The sequence below is a fragment of the Aquarana catesbeiana genome, linkage group LG06, assembly GCF_042186555.1.
Source record: "Aquarana catesbeiana isolate 2022-GZ linkage group LG06, ASM4218655v1, whole genome shotgun sequence".
Lineage (NCBI taxonomy): Eukaryota > Metazoa > Chordata > Amphibia > Anura > Ranidae > Aquarana > Aquarana catesbeiana.
The window spans coordinates 36,808,577-36,832,324 of record NC_133329.1 but is presented as its reverse complement, the minus strand read 5'-3'; the positions used below and the strand labels follow the sequence as shown (position 1 = coordinate 36,832,324).

General features: G+C 44.3%; 1 protein-coding gene across 3 annotated transcripts in view; it reads left to right on the top strand.

Moving 5' to 3' along the window:
• The window catches only part of LOC141148306 (guanylate-binding protein 6-like), a 128,278-nt gene that overhangs the window by 29,005 nt on the left and 75,525 nt on the right, over positions 1-23,748 (top strand). For 2 of the 3 annotated variants that reach the window (XM_073635608.1, XM_073635610.1), the window contains 2 exons: positions 767-952; positions 10,816-11,058. In XM_073635608.1, the coding sequence (XP_073491709.1) occupies positions 767-952; positions 10,816-11,058 (429 nt within the window). The remainder of the gene's footprint in view (positions 1-766; positions 953-10,815; positions 11,059-23,748) is intronic. The other variant, XM_073635609.1, reaches the window with a different exon arrangement.

Below are 23,748 nucleotides of genomic sequence, written 5' to 3'. Positions count from 1 at the left end.
CCTTCACTGATGAGCCGCCACTGATGGGCACTAATAAGTTGGAACTGATAAGGTGACACTGATGGGCACTGATGAGGAGACACTGATATGTAGAACTGATGGGCACTGATAGGTGGCACTGATGGGCACTGACAGGAAGCACTGATGGGCACTGACAAGTGGCTGTGATGGGCACTGACACGTGGCTGTGATGGGCACTAACAGGTAGCACTGTTTGGCACTGATAGGCAGTACTGATTGGCACTGACAGGTGGCACTGATGGACAGCACTGATGATGAGGTACTGACAGGTGTTATTGTAGGGCACAGATTGGCACTGTGATAAGCACTGATTGGCACTGTGGTGGGCACTGATTGGCACTGATATGGGCACTGATTGGCACTGTGATGGGCACCTACAGCCGTTTCTGATGGGGCACTGACTAGCAGCTGATGGGCACCTTTTTGATTATGAGCACAGACCCCCCCTCTGACAGGGATAGCTGCCGATCGGCTCTCCCTGTCAGCACGAACTGAGGAAAGCCATTTACCAGCACTTCCTGGTTCAGGCGATGATCAGCTGTGATTGGTCACAGCTGATCACGTAGTAAGGAGCCTCCATCAGAGGCTCCACACCACAATCAGAGATGCAGTGTGTCATATGACGCCCAGTCAGAATAACTGAACCACCGCCCAGGAGTTAATCTGCTATAGGCCGGGCGGGAAGTTAAAGAAGAAACCTTCCAATATGGACACCGTATTGTAAATGATTTCCTTTACTTTACAGAAAATCGCTCCCACTTCCTGTCTTCCATTCTGGAGATAAGACGTGAAGGGGGAAAATCTCTCCATTGCTCAAAAATAAACCAAACAAAATGGGTAAGATCTCCCCCCACCAGGTGGTCATTGGTCCTGGAAGAGGCAAGCCATGATCTGTTGGGTCAAGCTGATCATCAGCGGGTGCATGTTTTAGGTAATAGTTAGTCCTGGCAGAGTTGGGAATGGTTCATCTATGGGGGATGTGGAGAAAGGTCACACAAATTGCTGTTTTGGGGTGTGTTGAATGGGTATGTTCAGAAATATGTTGGGAAAATAAGTGGGATTACAGAAACTTGTCAGTAGACATGCCAAGGTTATACAAAACAACGAGAAAGACAGCTCTGCTGAAGAGAGAAAGAGACCACCTTGCCAGAAAGACTGACCTGTTTAAGAGATTGCCATATTAGAGAGACTCAGAAAATGTCTCCTGGTCATTGAATGTGATAACTGTTACCAAGAAGTGTCAGCAATGTTTAAATTTCCTAAGACTTCCCAGGAAAAATGGCCTAGGGAAAAACATCCTGGAGTCCTTCTATCGCTCCTCCATTGAGAGTGTGCTGACTTACTGCATTTTAGCTTGGTATTCAAACTGCACACTAGCAGAAAAAGCTTCCCTTCAGAGAATAATAAATGCTGCACAGAAGGTTGTGGGCTGCAGATTAGCTTCTTTAAACAAAATGTACAAGTCCCGTTGTGTCAGCAGGGCAGGCAAAATAGTGAGTGACTCGTCCCACCCTGGAAACTATCTTTTTGAACTCCTGCCATCTGGCAGGAAGTTCAGAATCATAAATGTGAGGACAAACAGATCCAAGGAAAGTTTCTTTCCAAGAACTATCAAGGCCGTAAATGGTAATTTGGAATATTAGTATTTAATTGTAGGTGATTTGGCTTTGCTGCTGTTACTGGGGTTCCTTTTAGGCTTTTTACATGGGGGGCATAATTGTCTATATGTGTGTATGTTGAGGTTGTTATATATTTACACATGTGTGGAGCTTATATACCGTATATACTTGAGTATAAGCTGACCCGAATATAAGCTGAGGCACCTAATTTTACCACAAAAAACTGGGAAAACGTATTGACTAGAGTATAAGCCTAGGGTGGGAAATGCAGCAGCTACTGTAAGTGGAAAAGAGGGTCAACAATGCCCATCTGCAGCCTCACTGTGCCATCTTCATGTCCCACTGTGCTATCTGCATGCCCCACTGTGCCATCTCCATGCCCCACTGTGCTATCTCCATGCCCCACTGTATGATCTGCATGCCCCACTGTCATCTGCATGCCCCACTGTGCGATCTGCATGCTCCACTGTCATCTGCATGCTCCACGGTCATCTACATGCCCCACTGTGCGATCTGCATGCCCCACTGTCATCTGCATGCCCCACTGTGCGATCTGCATGCCCCACTGTCATCTGCATGCCCCACTGTGCGATCTGCATGCCCCACTGTCATCTGCATGCCCATAGGCATGCACACAGGGTGTGCTGGGTGTGCCTGGGCACACCCTAATCACCCTGTGTGCATGTGTCTGTATGCCAGCAGGGAGATGGGAAAGATCTTCCTCTTACCGGTTCCACCATAAGAGAAGCGCTTACACACTTCTCTTTCACTGTGCTGGCAGGGAGATCAGTGCTGGGTCCATATTTCTGTAAACACACGCACATGTGTGTTGGAGCTTTGGGGTGCACACACTAATGCAATAGCCTGCGCACAGCTATGTGCATGCCCCACGGTCATCTGCATGCTCCACTGTGTCCATCTGCAGCCACATGTACCTGATCTTCTGATCTCCCAGCGCTGTGACATGCAGTCTAGTTGGCAGCCGTGCAGTGAAAGCCCCGCCTCCACCTCGTCCTCGTCCGTGACGGAACACTGATTCATTTTCCCAGCAGTGAATCAGTGTTCCACCTATCACGGACGAGGATGAGGAGAAGACGGAGCTTTGTTACACTGGACGGCCGCCGACTAGACTGCATGCCACAGTGCTGGGAGATCAGACGCATGAGGCTGCAGATGGGCACAGTGACTCGAGTATAAGCCGAGGGGACTTTTTCAGCACAAACAAATGTGCTGAAAAACTCGGCTTATACTTGAGTATATACGGTACAATTTCATTGTAATGTGCGTTGCAATAACAAGAAAGTATTTATCTGATCTTATCTATTGTATAATGCCACTTTCACATGGGGCACGTTTGTTTAGACGGACTCCACTTGATCAATGGGGGATGGATCCATAGATCCCCCCTGAGCAGGTGGATGACAGATCCATCTCCACTCACTGTGCTGAGATGGACCTGTCAGAGCACCACTCTCCTCTATGGGGAGAGCGGATGAAAACAGACAATTTTTCCATTTTCATCCGTTCCCATCCGATCCGCCAGGTGGATGCAAAATAGGATCACCATCCGTCTGGATTTGGCGGACCTGACATTGGACCACACGTCCACACAGACTGATACTGATCGGACCACACGTCCACACAGACTGATACTGATTGGACCACACGTCCACACAGACTGATACTGATTGGACCACACATCCACACAGACAGCTTTCAGGTGGCACAGAACAATGATCACCTGACTCCACACGAATATATAGGCTCTCCCAGCAGGCCAAGGGATTCATGAAAACCCCTGCCCATTAACTGGCATACCCCATATACCCATAACCTGACATTGCGTTGCCCTTCTCATATCTAGTACCACCAAGTACCCGGCCACCTAGTGGTAGAAGAGAAAAGTACAACAAGGCCAAACTTAGGAAGAAATCAATAGATCCCTATCAATCAACCAGGATAACTACTCCTGGCAAGTAAATTTGTGAGGTGCAACCCTTCCTAAACTCCAGGGTGCTACATCGGTATTATAAGTGTATAAAACAGCGCTAATAAATGAAAATCAGTGTTGTGAAAACATAAATAAAATTAAACATAACTCAATAAACATAATAATATCTAACTTATAAAGTGGGAAAGTGAGTGAAAAAATATCACTAGGGGGCAGGAGGCGGAGCCTAGCGGAGCAGACATGCATTGTTAGAGCTCCACACCGCTGAGGAGAGAAGAGAAGGACAAAGCGGAGCCTGCAGGCTCAAAAGGTATCCATTTGAACCTTTTTGCCCCAGGGAACAAACTGTGAAAGTTTGGGCAGGAAATATGGTACTGGGAGGAAACCGTGGCAGAAATAAAAATCACCTCACAAAGAGCTCACAGACACTCACTGCAGCTGAAGCAGCTCCAGTCACCTCACAATATACAGCATCAGGGCGCACTCACAGACAGAAAATGTCACAGCAAGACTCTCCATTTGAGTCAGATACAGAACAAATCCTCTCACAAACTTCTCCACAAGCCTCCTCAGTATCCCCAGAAATATTATTACAATTTGAAAAGATGCTTCATAAGGCTTTAAAACAAACCTCAGACCAAATAACAAAAAGCCTAACCAAAGAAATAAGAGAGCTGGGAAACCGCACCACAGCCTTAGAAATAAAAATGGATGAAATTGAAATTACAACCCAAGAAAATATAACAGAATTGGAACAATTAAAAAAAGAGAATTTAATACTTCAAACTAAGCTCGAAGATTACGAAAATAGAGCCAGACGTTCAAACTTGCGCATAAGGGGAATACCTGAAACTATGACAGACCTGCAATCTACTATTACTGCTCTATTACAAGAACTAAAGCCAGATATCCCTATTGAACGTTTAGAACTGGACAGAGTACACAGAGCCCTCACAGCCAAAAAGAAAGATGGACCCCCACGTGATATAATCACAAAATTTCATTATTACAGAACGAAAGAACAAATACTAATTGCTGCAAGAGAAAAAAAGGAACTTAATTTTCAAGGACACAATTATCAAATTTTTGCTGACCTATCCCAACTTACTATTACTAAAAGACGATCCATGAAACCCCAACTAATGGAACTGCAACGCCACAACATTATGTATCAATGGGGCTTCCCCTTTTCAGTCAGATTTAACTACCAAGGTACAATTTACAGAAGCAGATCAGCAGATGAACTACAACAAACCCTTTTAAAATTAAATCTGACAGAACCCACAAGCAGCAACTCTCCCACACGCAGAAGAATGGCATCATCTTCACCTTCAGGCAGCACCCAGAAAATTTCAGAACAAAATGGGAATCATCATTCTCACAAAAGAGGCCGTCATGGACCAAGAAGATTCAATGGACTGACATCCTAATTCCTGATATCTCTTCATTTATTATACTAAGAGATGGTTCTCTATAAAAAACCTATATTTATAACTGAATGTAACTGCATTCTGATAGTCACACACTGTGTGGGATCGTTACATTCCAGTTATATTTCTTATTACTTCTGATTCATATAGCCTTAGAATATATAAGTGAAATAAGGAAATTCTTGTTCAGTTATGTATTATCAGGTAATAACAATAGATTTATTACTTTTTAGGACAAATATGTTCAATAATCCAGAAGTAATGGAAGCTTTTTCTTTCTTTTCTTAAAACAAATATATTATTATCTAACTAGTTCCTAGAATTATGTTTTTGTTTATTCTAATCTGAAGCAATACAACCTCAATTTTATGAGTTAACATATCTAAAAAGTTACATATGAATAAAATATGTAATTGTTTACTCTTAAATGGTTAAAATCCCAAAATAATTCAAACTATCTTCATCAATACCAAAGTTATTAACAGTACCTTTCTAACTGAATTATTTAGCCTAGGGCAAGACTAACCATATACAACCACCCTGGAATAAATAATTTCAACAAAAACTATATTCTGCACTCCAATTAATGAAACATCATTTTGATGTCTTTTGACATAGCACTTCTCTCCTGTAAGCGGAAGATCCGTGTACCCCCATTAGCCCTCCTCATTCTCCCAACCATATTATGTGGGAGTGTGACGAAGGCACTTATTCCCCTGAGAGAGATATTTACTCTCTTTCACGGGTAAATTGTGATTACTTGCAAAAAATAATTTATACAATGTATCATTTAATCTCATATGTTTTTTGTTTACTCTTTACTCCAGAATTCACTGGTTTCTTTTCTATCTATTCATCTCTTCAGTCCACACAGGTTGATCTGCGCAGTCAGCTCTGCATAACAAAAAGTAAGTCAAAACTATTTGATCTATTGCCATGGCACCACTGAATATACTTTCCCTGAATGTTCAGGGAATAAATGTCCCTCAAAAAAGGACCAAAGCCTTCCGTACTTTCCATAACAAGAAGGCTCACATAGTATGCCTCCAAGAAACACACTTCACCAAAGATTCTACTCCAAAATATATTTCTCCTTTTTATCAACAAATTTACACGGCTTCTGCCTGTACCAAGCAAAAGGGAACTCTAATTGCATTTCACCGATCCACACCATTCACCTTATCATCAGAAATTAAAGACCCAGAAGGTAGATACCTGATACTCATGGGTTATATAATGGATACAGCAATCACGGTGATTTCCTACTACGCTCCTAACAAACAACCTACACCATTCCTCTCACATATATTACAAGTGATTAATACACATAAAATAGGAACAGTGATAATGTGCGGGGATTCGAACCAGGTCCTCCTCCCATTTCTAGATAAATCACCTTTTACACCATCCAAAATAACCTCTAGATTACCTTTTTCTCAACTTCTTTCCAAATACAATCTGGTAGATTCATGGAGAGAAAGTAACCCAATGAAAAAGAAATTCACTTATTTCTCGCACCCTCATCAAACCTTCACCAGAATAGATCATATTTTTCTAACAATAGGAATGATACCAGAAATTATTGCATCAGATATAATTCCGATTCCGTGGTCTGACCATAATGCAGTATACACTACTATAGCCTCAGCCATACCAAAAGCGCATGACCCAACGTGGTACTTACCGGACATAATGCTCAAACACCCACTACATCAGATGGCCATTGAACAAGCTTTAAAGGAATACATATCAATTAATAATACAACAGACATCTCCCCAATAACACTGTGGGAAGCTCATAAGCCTGTCTTGCGTGGTTCAATACAAAGACAAATGGCACTATTTAAACGGGAACGCAAAAATCTAGCAAAAAAACTAGAACTCAATTTTAATGCAGCCTACATATCATTTCAAATCCAAACCTTCTGGAAGGAAGTTTTCGTGATTGCATCTAAAATATTTAAAAAGATAATACAACCAGATCCATATTTAACTTTACTTAATCTAAAACCGGAATGGTTAACACTCTCTCAATTCAAACTTATGATCCAACTAATAACGGCTGCAAAACAAACAGTGGCCAAGGCATGGAAATCTCCTACATTGGTACTAGCAGAAACAATTCACAGAATGAATAATACAATGTCCCATGCTAAGATGGTAACCATCGATCAAAATCAAATTCCAAAATTTGAAAAACTTTGGCACCCTTGGATAAAACAACAGTTCCTGTCAAATTTCAATGACTCTGTCCTGTTGCCATGGTAACAGATTAAATGACTTACAGAGACACCCATTCTAAGGCTTCAAAGAGAACTAAAAAGAATAATAAACTGACGAGCGGGACAACCTTGTGGACCATACCTCTACCTTTCAACCCTTTTTCTTCTTTCTCTTTCCTTTTCTCCACCTTACGATTAAAGCTCATTATCAGAATTTATTTGACCTATATACACTCTACTTGTAAACAATATGTATAGTAGGTATAAATCATTTAAATACCTACAAAAGTAACTAAGGAAATGATATATATCTTTAATTTAGGTTTACGTGAACCCAATGTTTAATATTTGAAATTTCATGATATTTACCTATATAAACCCTACTGTAAAACAGTGAGCTTACTTTATAGATCCTTGTAAACTTACTTTATGTATCTTTATAACATTGTATACTCAATAAACTTCTTTTGACAAGGAAAAAATATCACTAAATAAACCAAAAGTCCATCAAAGCCCATAGAGAAAGGCGCTGGGTAAAAAATATATGTATGTATATGTATATATATTTATGTAATATATGTATATGTATGTATGTTTCTCATTGAGGGAGAAAACTTTTTTATAACAGAAATGAAGGAAAACTTTTTTTTTCCAAAATCTTCTGTCTTTTTTCATTTGTTTAACAAAAAATAAAAAACCCAGTGATGATTAAACGCCATCAAAAGAAAGCTCTATTTGTCTAAAAAAAATGGTAAACATTGTTTTTGTACAGCATTGCATGACCGCGCAATTGTCATTCAAAGTGTGAGAGTGTGCCCGGTATTGAAGTGGTTAATATTGGTTAAATTCTTCCAAATTCCAACATGTAGGGCCCTTTTAGTCCTACCCACATACTGCAGGTGGCACGGGCACTCTAAGAGATTGACAACATTTTTAATGGAACAGGTAACAAACTGATTAATTTTATTCACTTTTTGGGTAACAGGGGACTGAAAAGACTTTGTTCTAACAGGATGAAAGACACAACACCTACAGACCAGGCATTTCCTACATGGGGAAAAAACCCTTAGAGCCCTTCTACACGGGGGTGGGCGGGCATCAGTGGTAAAGCGGTGCTATATTTAGCGCCGCTTTATCGTCGTTTAAGCAGTGCTTTTCGCCGCTAGCGGGGGTTAGAGCCGCCCACAAAGCGCCGCAGCAGCGGCGGTTTGCCGGCGGTTTGGTGGCACTGCCCCATTGTTTTCAATGGACAGGGGCGTTTTAGGAGCGGTGTATACACACCGCTCCTATAGCGCTGCAAAGATGTGGCTTGCAGGACTTTTTTTACCGTCCTACAAGCGCACCGCTCCAGTGTGAAAGCACTCAGGCTTCCACACTGGAGAGACAGGAGAGGCACTTTACAGGTGCTATTTTTAGCGCTGTAGTGCCTGTAAAGCGCCTCAGTGTGAAAGGGGTCTTAAAGATTACTAAAAAAAGTGGGTCGTTCTGGATGTTCAATAACATTATGAACAACCAAATTCTTTTAAGTCTGGGTTTTTTAAAAATTACTTTAGGTTTGTCAGGTAAAATATGTCTCAACACTCTATCATCATCCTGTGGTTTAACCTCTTGCTTACTGGGCACATTCACCCCCTTCCTGCCCAGGCCAACTTTCAGCTTTCAGCACTGTCACACTTTGAATGACAATTGAGTGGTCATGCAACACTGTACCCAAATTATATTTTTATAATTTTTTTCACACAAATAGAGCTTTCTTTTGGTGGTATTTAATCACCACTGGGTTTCTTCTTTTTTTTCGAAAAAAAACAAAAAAAATTCTGAAAATTTTGAAAAAACAAAACAGTTTTATGGTTTGTTATAAAATTTTGCAAACAGGTAATTTTTCTCCTTCATTGATGTGCGCTGATGATGCTGCACTGATGGACACTGATAGGTGGCATTGGCGGGCACTGATGAGGTGGCACTGGTGGGCACTGAGAGGTGGCACTGATGGGTGGCACTGAAGGGCATTGATAGGTAACACTGAAGGGCACTGATGGGTGGCACCGATGGGCACTGCTAGGTGACACTGATAGGCAGCACTGATAGGTGGCACTTATGATGAGGCACTGATTGACAGCACAGGTAGGCATTGATAGGTGACACAGGTGGGCATTAATAGGTGGCACAGGTTGGCACTGGTAGGTGGCAGTGATTGGTGACATTGCTATGCACTGGCAGGTAGCACTGGTGGGCACTGCCAGGCGGCACTAGTGGGCACAGATAATCTGGTGATGTCTCACTCTCTTGAAGACCGATGTCCCTCTGACACAAGCCGGTGATCAGCTTTTGTTTTTCTGCTCACACTGTCAACCCAAGCAAAAAAAAGATGATTACTGATCTTTTGTTTACATCACGTAATCAGCTGTCATTGGCTGACAGCTGATCACGTGGTAAGGAGCGGGGACTCCAATCTGTGATCAGCCGAGTCCCATTGATTCAGTGATCACAGAGCGCGCCGCACGCACCCTGCAGGCAGCTCATGCACGGGAGGACATCTTTTGACGGCCTCCCAGCAAATAAGGTCCGCGCTGTAGCCATCATTTGGCTATAGCACGAGCGCGAATTGGTTAATATCTTTATGAGAGAGACTTGGGGCATTGACAGCTGAATGATCAAGCGGTCTGGAGCCAGCCATCCATGCATCCATCGATCCATTCATATGGGATCCTGTTTCATCTAAATGCTGTTTTAGACCTCATATAATATGAGGTCTAAACTACAGGTAAGCGTCTTTCCTTTTCACATGGTGGTTGGTGCACTTTGGGTTCATCAAGATTTTGACAGTGGATTTCTTATAACCAACACTTTTTAAAGTTTGTTTTTCCACTTTTCAGCTTGCTTAGCATGGGATATACTTATATACACACAAACACACATTGCATGCATTGCCGTGTTACAGTGCCATTATTTTGAATGGCACCCCAATGCACTAAGGCAGGGGTCTCCAAACATTTTAAGAAAAGAGCCAGTTTACTGTCCCTTAGACTTTAGAGGGGCCGGACTTTGGCCAGTGGGAGAAGAAAATATCCTTGCATCAGTAACAATGCCCCATCATCATTAGTGTCTGTGGCAGCAATAGTACCCAATAGTATAGTGGGAAAAATAGTGTTCTATCGTTGGTGTCAGTGGGGGGAAAAGTGGCCCATTTTTGGTGTCAGTGGTAGGAATTATACCCCATTGTTAATGTCATTAGGAGGAATAGTGTCCCAAGAGCCGTATAAAGGCAAGCCAAGGTCCGCAGATTGGAGACCAAAGCACTAAGGCAAAGCACAGCAAGACACCATATTGTTGTGTTGCGTATTGTATTACAGAATGTGAGACACTTTTTGGGACCTTTTGGTACATCGGGGGCCCATTATTTTTAATGGGCTGCCTTAATGCAATGAACAATTACGCACAATGAAAATATAAATGGTTCCTAAGAATATTCTTACTAATGTACGCAAGTTTAAATAATATTAACACTTACCCATGACCCTAAAGACTTAAATAACTGCCCTTTCTACATTTTTTCTATACTCTACAAACAGCTGAAAAGACAACAAAGGACAAGGACTATAACAGACTGAGAAAGCGCATTCAGATGTATTTTAAAACTCGTAAATGCTTTACCTTTGGGTTTCCTGCTACGGATTTCGAGGGTCTTAAGAATCTGGAAAAGGCTTCGGCACTGAGTGAGAATTTTGTGGCTCAGTGCCAGAAATTTTGCAACTACATTTTCCAACAAGTTGGTGCGAAGAGTGTCGGGGACATGCTAGCGGTCACAGGACACCGTGAGTTAATTAAGTTGTTTTAATAGTACTCAACATTTGTTGTGTTTCTACAGAGATGCTTTTTTCAAGTGCAAGCTGCTTTTTTGGCAGGTTAAAGGCCCCTTTCACACGGGCGGTCCTATCAGCGGACTCCGCTTTGCTCAGTGAAGGATCATTCTAGTGATCCTCTCTGAGCAGGCAGATGACGGGTCCATCTCCCCTATGGGAAAATCGGGTGAAAACTCAACGCCCCTTGAAGTCCTCACTGACAAGCGGCAGAGCCTAGGACTGTCCTCACTGACAAGCGGCAGAGGCTAGGGCTGTCCTCACTGACAAGCGGCAGAGGCTAGGGCTGTCCAACAGCTCCAGTGACCATTTTCAAGATACTATCTCCTACAATGAAAACAGGCAATGCATTCCACCTTGGGTTTAGCCTTTACGCATGTGGTGGATGGGCAAATGTTAATCTTTTTGGATGTGGAACTCATCCATGGAGGAAACAGGATTATTGATAAAACCCATTTCAAGCCCCTTGGTGGTAATTCTTATCTCCACTACAAGAGTTGCCATCACCCATTACGGAAAATACATTTACTGAAAGGACAGTTTTGAACGATAGAAAATAACTGTAGCAACAAATTGGATTATATTAACAAAAGCAACATCCTAATAAACCACTCCAGTGAGCTGATCAATGAAGCATTTGATTATTAAATTATTTTAGGGAATCCCTGCCAGATGGAAGTGTTAGAAACACAGACAGGAAGAGAGAATCCAAAGTTTGGTTCATTACGCAGTACAACAGTAATCTTAGGTCCATCAGAAGGGCTGCTCAAAGGAAACGGTTTAGTTTGCTTCAGGACCATAAACTTGGACCTACAGTATACTACCAAAACAAGCCAATATACAGTCATTTTCAAGAAACCAGACATATTAAGAATATAACCGTTCCAAGTAAGTTAGTGGGACATGCCTGATGTAATAAGGAACATTCCCTGTTTAACATTAGAAAGGGCATTTTTACGTGCAAAAAGCCTAATGTGTTCATTCATACAGCATTGTCAAGGTTTCTTCATTGGCAGTGTGGGACAATTACTGTATATTCCATCAATCAATCAATTTATCACCTGCTCTAATGATCATGTAGTCTATGGTCTCATCCTTCCAGACGGCTTAATAAATATAGGCTGAACTAAAAGAAAAAGAAAAGGGGAACACCAGACTTATTGAATGTGGTTCCTTGACCATAATGTCCGTTGTTATTTCACTTTCACTTTCAATTGGAAATATATATTTGATAGGTTCATTTTTATGTTAATCAAGCTGTTCTTTTATATTTTAATAACATTTAAGAATTTAATAACATTTGTGAATTTATAGGATTACCCCAGACACTTTTTTATTTATTTATTGTGTCCAATAGGTTTTGTTTTATTTTTACTTTCGTTAATACGTTATTTAATAGTCAGTGTTCTTATCGTACATCACGGGACACAGAGCCATAGTAGTTACTATGTGGGTTATAGGCCACCTTCAGGTGATGGACACTGGCACACCCTAAATTAAAAAGTGCACTCCCTATGTAACCCCTCCCACTGGTGGGAGTACCTCGTTTTTTTTTGCCAGTGTCTAAGGTGTTGGTCACAAGTAAAGATGTGCTGTACTGAGCTCCACTGGAGCAATCCTTGCTGGGGCTAGCCATGCAGCCGGATCCATTCAAAGTGTCTTTTTTGGCCGAATTGAATGGTACCCAGGCCTCGTATCCGAAGAAACAAGGTCTTCCCTGTACCGCTTCTCTTTTAGAGAGCTGGACCCTGGGATCCAGTACTTTTTGATATTAAGGCCATCAAGTTATTACTGGCAGTGGTGCTATTACAGGTCCAGGATTGTGGGTTTCCTTGAGGATCCCCAGCTCCTGAAGGTGTAATGGAACCCACTGTGAAGGGTGAAGATTGGGTCTGTTGGTTTACCACAGAAAACCCTGCGGCGGGAAAGGTAAGTGGAGTTTTCTAAGAAATTTTTAACATTTTCTTATGAATGTCTCCTTTAACCTCCCTGGCGGTATTCCCGAGTGTGGCTCGGGGTTAAAATTCAGGACCATTAGCGGTAACCCCGAGCCACACTCGGGATTGCATCGCAGGATCCTGGTGCCTCCTTACTTACCTTGTCCCCGGGATCCTGCGATGTCCCCCGCAGTGTCCGAGGGCTGTGTCCTCCTCCGAAGCCTCTCCGTGCCAGGCTCCGTTCCCTGCGAGCGTCGCGACGCACGGGGGCGGAGCCTGGCGGCAAATTAAAAAAAATGTAAAAAGCATAACACATACAGTACTGTAATCTTACAGATTACAGTACTGTATGAAATCATTTCACATCCCATTTGTCCCCAGTGCTCTGGCCCATGCCCTGCATGCAGTTTTATATTGCATATACTGTTCTTTCTGCCTGGAAACTGGAGATTGTCCATAGCAACCAAAAAGTGTCCCTTTACGTCAAAAATGGCTTTAGACCAGCTAGAAAACAGCGATAGTAAATTAGAACACTTGCAGAATTGAGCAATAGTGAATCGTGTGGAAATTTATTTTATTACTATTTATTTTTATTTTTTTTAATTATTATTTTTTTTTTATTATATTATAATTTATGTTTTTGTGTTTCAAACTTTATCATACCCGGGATATCTACTAGACTCTTGTTTGGACAGATTTAAGTGTGTTATTGTTAAGAATTACAGACCTACAATATAAAACGCCAAATTTCCATGCAAAATAATTGTACCGCTTTCAGCACCTAAAATCAGAAAGAATCATACCGCCAGGGAGGTTAATTTAGTAAATACTGTCATGCCTCTGTGTCACCACTGGGGGCTGTATTGAGCATTCATGTCATGCTTCTCAGAGAGCCCACACTGTGTCTTGAAAGCTGCAGATGCTTCTTCCTCCGACCAAACAGCAGACCTCCGTTAAGTCTGGGAGAGTTCTCTCTCCCCACCAGATGCCTCTCTGCTGGTTTTATTCCCCTCTTCAGTGGAGAAAGAGCGCTGAAGATTTGAAAAAAAAATGGCACAAACGGCATGCTGCTTGGTGGCTTCCAGACAACCCCCTCACCATTTCTGCTTCCCTACCTTGACCTCATAGGATCAGGAGCCCACACTCACGTGGGAAAAGCTATTTTTAAAAAAGGAGGGGAAGGGCTGTAGGCGACGCGGTGGCGAGGCGTAGCGCGGCATTGGTGTCCTCCAACATTCAGCGCAGGAAGGTATGTTTTTAAAAAGGCACCATGTGTGTTGTTGCAAGCTGCGGAGGGACACAAGAGCAAAGGTAAAACAGATGTTTTGTTTGCATAAGACTTTGGTGACACAGGCATTTCTTTGACACATTTACTACTGCATCAGGTTGAGCATTAATAGCAGCGACAGAGCTGGACTATTGCTCAAGCAGTGGATGCATTCCTTCTGATAGTACTTCTGCTTTGTGCATTGGGCTATGCTCAGAAAGGGGTGAAAAATACCTCAAAAAGGGCTCTAAAAAGACTTTTATAAGTCACACGGAAGCCTAGATCCATCCCAGTAAAGATGGCATCCTCCCCTGAGAGTAATATGGCTGGTTAGAGTGAGCCATCAGGAGGGGCAAGTGTTGCAGCTGCTCTTAAACACTGCAGCCCCTGTGTAAATTACTAAGGAGTTTTTTCTTCAACCATTTTAAGTTTAAAGAAAAAGATTGATACTTAATCGCATCCCAGAGTGGGACTAAGTGTAGAAGGTCCCTGTCCATTGCTCAGGACCCTCTTACTGAGGAACATGGAGCAAGAGATGACAAATTTCTTTCAAAGGACCAGGAAGAGGCTAAATGTCTCCTCTTCCAAAGAACCTTATATGGAAGTGTCAGGTTCGCAGGAAAGGTTGTTGGTACAGTCTCTCACTGAATTGGTCCGCTCCACATTTTTACTGCCAGTAACGCAGTCAGCGGATGAGCCCATCTCTGGTTTGGGTTCCCTAAAGCCTCCCAATTCTGATTCATGTTTTTCCTATCCATTCTTGGCTAAAGAAGCTAATGTGTTCTGAGTAGGAGCACCCAGATGAACAGTTTTTTCCTCCGAAAAATTTTTCAATACTTTATTCTATGGAGGGGGAGTTTTATAATGGGGAATTCCAGCAATTGATGCTGCTATATCCTCTGTAAACATGACTTGTCCAGTAGGCAATGCTCATATGCTAAAGGATCCAACAGATAAGAAGTTGGAGTTCCTTAAAAAAAAAATATATATATAAAACTTTTTTGCTTGCAGGTTCAGTCAGAGCTGGCAGTGATCGGGGGATCTCGGTCCTTATAGGACCAGTTTATAGAGGTACTCAAAGTTATTCCTGATCAGCAGGACCAGGATTGGTCGGGATATCAGAAGCGTTGTGTTTTACAGTAGATGCTATGAAAGATTCTATTCTCCAAGCCTCACGGCTCATGCTAGGGCTGGTACATGTGCGTAGAATCCTATGGTTGAAAAATTGGTCAGCCAAAGGGCCATGCAAAAAGCTCTTGGCTATTTTCCCTTTTATGGGAACGGTTATTTAGAGACGATCTGGATAAGTATATCCAAAGAATTTCTAATGGGAAAAGTTCCCTTTTACCGCTTGAGAAGAGTTTTTCTTTTAAACGTGCTCCTTCTCCAGTGCCAGGGGCATTAGCCCCCAGGCAGTCACGATGGCCTCCACCATCAGGTTCAAGAGGTAAACCTCAGGGTCGGTCCCAGGGTCAAAGGAGGACCTGGGGGAGGAAACCCACAAAACGGAATATTTTTTTTTTTTGCAAATACCTTATTGTTTTTTTCCAACAAGAAATGGATAATGTAGCAGACAAAATGAACGTGTTTATGTATGACCTGAAGAGTCAGGTAGGACCAAGTATTGGTAGACCTAAAATTCCGCAAGCAGGCAGGGTACTGAAGAAGCTTAACCGCTTCAATACCAGGCACTTAGACACCTTCCCGCCCAGCCCAATTTTCACCTTTCAGCGCTGTCGCAATTTGAATGACAATTGCGCGGTCATGCTACACTGTACCCAAACAAATTTTTTATCATTTTGTTCCCACAAATAGAGCTTTCTCTATTTGTTGGAAAATTTTGAAAAAAAACAAGTTTTTCTTTGTTTCTGTTAAAACTTTTTGTAAATAAGTATGTTTTCTTCTTCAATGACGGGCACTGATATGGCTGCACTGATGGGCACTGATACGGCGGCACTGATGGGCACCGATGAGGTGGCACCAATGAGGTGGCACTGATGAGGTGGCACTGACAGGCACTGATGATGGGCACTGATAGGCGGCACTGATGGGCACTGATAGGTGGCACTGATGGGCACTGATAGGTGGCACTGGTATGCAGCACGGATGGGCACTCATAGGTGGCATGGATGGACACTTATAGGCGGCACTGATGGGCACTCATAGGTGGCATTGATGGGCACTCGTAGGTGGCATTGATGGTTACTTATGGGTGGCACTGATAGTTGGCACAGATGGGCATGGATGGGCACTGATATATGGGCACTGATGGGCACAGATGGGCACTGACAGGTGGCATGAATGGACACTGATGGGTGGCATTGATGGCACTGCTTGTTTGCAGTGATGCCCCTAAGGGTGGCATTGCTGGGCATCACTGCAACATGATGGTGCCAATCAGTGCCCATTTGTGGGCACTGATTGGCAAAAATTTGGCACACTGGGCACATGTGGATGGCCATGGGGTACATACCTGGCCATCCACATTTTGCCCCTTCCCTGGTGGTCCTAGTGGCGATCCCTGGTGGTCCAGTGTGGTGATCTGCGGGGGGAGCTGCGCTGATAAACAATCAGCGCAGACCCCCCCTGCCAGGAGAGCCGCCGATCGGCTCTCCTCTACTCGCGTCTGTCAGACGCAAGTGAGGAAGAGCCGATCAACGGCTCTTCCTATTGACAGCGTGATCAGCCGTGATTGGACACGGCTGATCACGTGGTAAAGAGCCTCCGCCGGAGGCTCTTTACCAAGATCGGTGGAGCGGTGTGTCAGACTGACACACCGCTCCACCGATCGCCGCGATGCGCGCCCCCGGGGGCGCGCTGCGGCATGTTATCCTGCTGGACGTCATATGATGCCCAGTCAGGATAACAGAACCACTTCCCGGACATCAATCCGCCATAGGGCGGGCGGGAAGTGGTTAACAAGTGTCAATACAGATAATACATATAACTATATTTATGTAAAGGGTGGAGTAACAGAGGAGCTAAAGTCACTGGTGCAAATACAGAGCGGGGGTGACAACATTCAGACCCTTCAGCATCACCCTTCTTCGGCTCCAAACCGGAGATAGAGAAAAAAGAGAGGCAGGCGGTATGAGGGTTCCGATGTTATACCTCCTGGGGGGAATGTGAAGGCGCCAAGACAGTGATCTGGTAAGGACTGGATATGGCCCATTGCGATTCAGAGAGCAGGTAACTAGGGGTTTGGGAGGAGAAGGGTTCATGATTTGGAGACTATGGATGGGTCCCAGGCTAAGAGAGGTACATAGATATATATTTTAGCAGCATTACACCACAGTAATTATGTGGGCTATGGTTTAATGGTAAGTATTCGGAGAGCCTCTATTGCTGATGGTCGTTAGAGAATTGGAGGAGCGAGAAGAGGGTGGAGATGACCTGGTGTGGTATGACATTGAGAAGGGGAGGCAACACCCATTGAAGTTAGTAGCGGGGAGGGTGAAGAATATAAAAGGTGTGAGTGATGATTGAATCAGGTACAAGTTTATGCATTTCATATCCAGATCTTAAGGTGAGTGTAGACCAGCAGGAAGAAAGAGGGTTCCAGGAGAAGTTGAAGAGGAGGATAGGGAACCAGGAATGTGTGACGTTGGTAGTGTTGTAGCGATGAAAGATGCCCATTTGCGTTTGAAGCGGGGTGAAGGATTACGTCTGGATAGGTGTGCATTAAGGATTTCTTTATCCAGCAAAGATGTGAGATCATTTACGGATTGACGGGGGGCAGGGGAGGACCATTTTTTGAGTATGGCACATCTGGCTGACATGAAACAAGTTGATAACCAAGCTAAATTGTGCTGACCGGTTTCTTGCTGAGTATTTTGGTCTTTTGTTGAGGGGGCTGCCAGGTAACCAAAAAGCAAGTGAAAAATGTCCTCCGTGGGGGGGGTGTCCCGTGACCTGTAGTGCAAGGTATTCCACCTGTTTCCAGAAGGAGGAGATATGAGGGCAGAGCCAAAGTCTATGAAGTAGAGAAGGTTTCTCCAGGCGGCACAGGGGGCAGAGGTGTTTGTGAGATTGTTGAGTAGTCGGCAAAGCTGGGATGTAGCCACGGTGCATTATTTTGAACTGTTCTCTCCAGAATTCATTGGTTACATAGGAGCAGGTAGAGTTGTATCCACTGCGACTCACTGCTTCTGGAGAATTTAGGTCAGAGTTCCAAGATGCGATAGATGTTGCCAGTAGTGGTTTACTGAGACGTGTGTTTAGAGGTTTGTAGATATCAGATATTTTGAATTGGTGACGTTCCAGAATAGAAGTCTGAAAACGTTGGATTTTGTTCGGGCACAGCCTAGAGACATGTTGAATAGCCTGATGGATGAGCAGAAAGTGGTGTCGTGGAAGCTCGTAGTGGTCCAAAGTTTGGGAGACCGGTTTGGCGTGTCCCGTATGCAAGTCGAATAACTGGACGAAGTGTTTCAGTTTTTGATGAGCCCAGAGTTTGAGACCTGAGGGAGATGTGGTAGACGTGAAGAGTGGATTCTCTTGGAATGGAAGGTGTTTGGAGACCCATGGGGAAAGGTTTATTTTGCATCTGACCTCATGCCAGGCTATCATCGTGTCTCTAAACAGCAGGTTTTGGTGGAGGTGAGGAGGGGTGGACCATAGTGAAGTGAAGGAGAGCCGGTTAGCCATATGGGGCAGCCAGTTGGGATTCCTGCTCATGATTGGAGTACCTAGAGGAATTTGATATCCAGTCCAGGCATATTCTCAGGAGACAAGATAAGTTATATACTCTAATATTGGGAAGGTTGGCACCCCCCTCGCTCCTCGGGAGGAATAGTTTGTTCAATGAAATACGGGGGCGTCGTCTCTGCCAGAGATAAAGTGATAAGGCTTTGTGTAGGTTTGTATGTCTTTGTGACATAGTAATAATGGTATTGTCTGGAGGAGATATAGGAGTCTGGCAAACCTGACCATTTTGAACAGATGACACCTTCCGAAGAGTGAGATGGGGAGATCCATCCATGTCTCCAGTTCAGATACTATTTTAGAAATTACTGGGATGAAATTTAGGTTATATAAGGAAGAAGGAGTCTTACCAATCTTTATTCCTAGATAGATAATGTGAGGTTTTGCTACAGAGAAGATGGAGGAGGAAGCCCAGGGAGGGGTTCTAAAGTGAAACAAAGGGAGGATCTCACTTTTGGCAAAATTAATACGTAACCCTGAGAGAACTTTAAACATTGTAAAAACATCCTGGATAAATAGCATGTCGGAGGCCGGTTTGGAGGAAAAGATGAGTTTGTCGTCTGCAAAAAGGGCTAAATGGAGTTCCTGTTGGCCTAGATGCATGCCATGTAGGGAGGGATGGGAGAGGAGATATAGTGAGAGAGGTTCAAGGGCCAAATTAAAGAGCAATGGGGAGAGGGGACATCCCTGTCTGGTGCCCTTGAATAACTTAACGGTTTTTGAGATGAGGCCTGCGGCTACAATGTTTGCAGTAGGGGCGGCGTACATGGTCTCGATTAGGTGAAGGAAGGGACCTGAGAAGCCAAAATGATGTAGTACTGAAGACAGCCAGGAGAAGCTGACATTATCAAAGGCTTTCTCCGCGCCTAGGGAAATTATGGCTATATCGTCATTGGTTTTGGATCTGGCATGTTTGAGTACCGTGAGAACTTTGCGTATGTTAGAGGATGCGGATTGGCCTTGGGTGAAGCCAGCTTGCGCTGGGTGGATAAGGGTTGGCATGATTTTGGCCAGTCTGTTGGCTATGATTTTGGAGAGGATTTTAGTCTAGATTCAGTATTGATATGGGCCTGTAGGAGCTGGGTTCTGAAGGATCCTTTCCTTTTTTGGCTATCAACTTGATGTGGGCTTGGTAGGCGGATGGTAGGTAGTCACTTGGAGGATGGACTGTTAGACCCTTGCAGGGTGGGAACAAGCGTGCAGGACATAAGTTTGAAGAACTCAGGTGTGTACCCACCTGGGCCTGGGGCTTTCCCGTTAGCAAGGCAGGAAATAGTTTTTTTAATTTCCTGTTCGGTGACTGGGGAGTTGAGTTGAATCAGAAGAGTCGGGTCAATATGAGGGAGTGGAACTTTCTTTAGGACTTCCTGAGCAGCGTTCAGGTTGGAGGGTATGGGCTGTATAGGGCGGTATAGTACTGTTCTAGAACAGAGCTGATATCGGTGGGGGAGGAGCATAATATTCCTTGGGTGTTTTTCAAGGAGGATATGTGCGTGGGAACATGTGCACATTTGCATAGCCTCGCTAGTAATTTCCCTGGCTTATTACCAAATTTATGGTATTGTAGCTTGGAATGAGTTTTAAGTATGCGTTCTTGGGCTGCCGCCCACTGATCAAAGTTTGTTTTGGCCATGTGCTAAGACTCACGGTTCGAGGGGGTATTGTTAGTGGATAGTTAAGCCTGGGCATGTCGTAGGCGGCCACTGGTTTCCCAAAAGCTTGTGAGGACCTTTCTTTTGTATTGAGTGGCGAAGGCAATAATCCTGCCTCGTAATACGATTTTGCCTGCATCCCAAAACAGGTTTGGGTCTGGGCGGTGCGGGGCATTGGTCGAAGTGTACTCCGTCCATGTCTCATGCAGGGTTTTCTGGAGGTCGGGGTTATGGGTCAGGAATTGGGGGAAGCGCCAAATTTTTGTAGTGGGTGGATGGTTGAAATTGCATAGTGATATGGACACTGGAGCATGGTCGGATATGGCAATGTCATGAATAAGAGTCTCTGAGGTTTTTGTGAGCAGTGCTGAGTTACATAGCAAGTAGTCTATTCTAGATAGTGTGTGGTGGGGGGGTGAATAGAAGGAGTATTCCCTGCCTTCCGGTTGTGATAGACGCCAGGGATCGATAAGTTGGAGGGCTGCTGCAAAGGAGTTTAAAAGGGTTGTGGTGGGTTGAGACGCGGGTTGTGCGGTGGGGTTTCCACTGCATTTGTCTTCTTGGGTGTCCCTTACTGTGTTAAAGTCGCCTCCTAGCAGAAGGGGGTATTGTATGTAAGGGGCTAAGTGCGTGGCGACGGCCTGGAAAAAAGATTTTGTGTGGGAGTTGGGCGCATATATATTAGTGAGTATGAGGTCTTTAGAGGAGAGTCGGAGGTGTAAGGTCAGGAGGCGTCCCTCCACGTCGTGGTCAGAGGATATAACTTCACAGGAAGGGCGTTTATGAATGAGGATCAGAACTCCTTTACCGTTAGTGGAGGCTGAGCGGTGAGTTTGCCCCACCCACAGTTTATGCATTCGCCAGAAGTCAGCCGATGGGAGGTGGGTCTCCTGGAGGAGTGCTATGTCTGTTTTTAGCCGTTTTAGGTGTCGGAGTATGGCCTTGCGTTTGTTAGGGGACCATTCCATGAAACAATTTTCATGGCATCAAATGGTGATAGGGCTGGGTTAGTGTAGGATGTGTGACAATTGGCAGTGGTGCTAACAGATAATTATACGGTCTGTCTCAGAGACAATGGGAGAGAGAGGGAAAGAGGAGGGAGGAGGGGGGTGGGTATGTGCACCAGGCTAGGTGAAGAAGAAATGTAAGTGTGATGATAGGGTATAAACAGATAGGGTTTAACAAATATAAAACTCACAGTATATGGGAATCCGAGACTTCGCTTTTTTCCTCACATAGCAAACACCATAGGACAGCGTTACCGGAGAGGGGGACTCGAGTACAGTGCCAGTGTGCATCCACCAGTTACTGAATCGTGGGGTGATGAGGTATTGGTAGGTCACCTAACGATGCAGTTCAATACAGATCGGAATCATGTCGCGCATCTCCGGAAGGCTGTAGTTTGGATAGAAAAACAAAAACAAACAAGTCAAGGCAAACAGTAATCATTAATTAATCAAAAGAGTAAAACGATAGGATAAACTGAACAGCCACACAAATGTGTTGACCATAAAAATCTCCTGGAAGGCCAGGATGTTGGGATAGCGCTTTGGCTCATAGATCCTGTATGGAACTCTTCATCCGTGTTTTGGTGTTCCCGGATTATTCGAGTAGCGAATTCTTTTTGGGGGGTCTTTCGAGGTCTGCGTTGCTTCCTGGGGCCTGCGGGGCATCGGCTAGTATCCATGGGAGAGAGCTCCTGCGGGATATGCAGATGCGCCTGAAGATAAGAGGCTGCGTCTTCTTGGTGTGAGAAAGATTTTGTCTCCCCTGCCTGGTTAGTGAAGCATAGTATAGCTGGGTATACTAGAGTGAACTTTACTCCCTTGAGGTGGAGAGCTGAGCAGATAGGTTGGAAGGTTTTGCGTTTGCAGGAAACTTCTTGCGAGTAATCAGCAAAAATCAGTAGCTTATGGCCCTCCAATTGAAAGGAATTGGCATTTCTGAATGATTTTAAGATGGCAACTCTATCTGAGTAGTTCAAATAACGAACTTTTATTGGGCGGAGGGAGCGTCTGTCGTTAGAAGGGGCTCCCACTCAGTGCGCTCTTTCCACAATAAAGGGAGTGGTAATGCTGAGAGCCGCAGGGATGCGAGTGTTACAAAGGTCTGTCAGAGAGCTAGAATTAGAAGCTTCCGGGAGGCCTATAATCCTGAGATTGTTACGACGTGAACGATTTTCCAGGTCATCAAGCTTTTCCAAAATATATTACTGGGTTTGAAATGCCTGGTGTGCCGCTGCCTGAGAGCTCTGTGCTTCCTCTTCTAAATCAGACAAGCGCTGCTCAACCTCAGTGAGCCTGCATGCCTGCTCTCTTATCTCTCTCTGGAGCTGTTTGATCCCTGCAGTGACTGCCCTGTCCACTGCAGCAGTGATTGTAGGGGAGAGTAAAGCTGCCACTGCCTGGGCCATCTTGTTGTACTGATCATCTTCCATGGCCAGAGACAGTGCAGCATTGTGGGCTGTGTGGACAGCAGGCGCTGTGAGGGAGCCGTTGTCCATATTGGGAGGCAGAGAGGTGTGCAGGGATGGAGCGAGTTCCGCGGCTTGAGCGGGGTTAGTGTCGCCCGTTATCAGGTACCGTTCCATAGGCAGAATAGCGGGGGATGTGCAGGGCTCGGTAGGTGGAGCAGGAGGGGTGTCTGGCGGACAGGAGCCGGTTTATTGTGCAGTCCTTGCCAGAGCCGCTGTCTCTCACTCCCGCTACATGAGGCGCCGGAACCGGAAGTCCAAATCGGAATATTAAAGCCTCCTTATGAAGGAGCGCCCCCGGTCGCTCGAGTGGGGGGAAGGCTTCTACAGTTTTCAAGGGTCTAGCAGGAACAATGTCAGGACAGATGGGTGGCTTCCTCAATTTCTCTAGGTTATAAACTAGAGTTCCGAGAGTTCCCCTCTCCTCGTTTTCTCAGATCAAACGTTGCCAGAGATCCAGTGAAAAAGAAGTTTCTCTTTCTAGCTTTGGATCATCTCTTGTATAAAAGAGTGATATCAGTGGTGCCCTTGGAAGAAGCAAGGTTTAGGGTTTTATTCAAACCTGTTCACAGATCCAAAACCAAACGGAGATGTCAGACCCATTTTATGTAT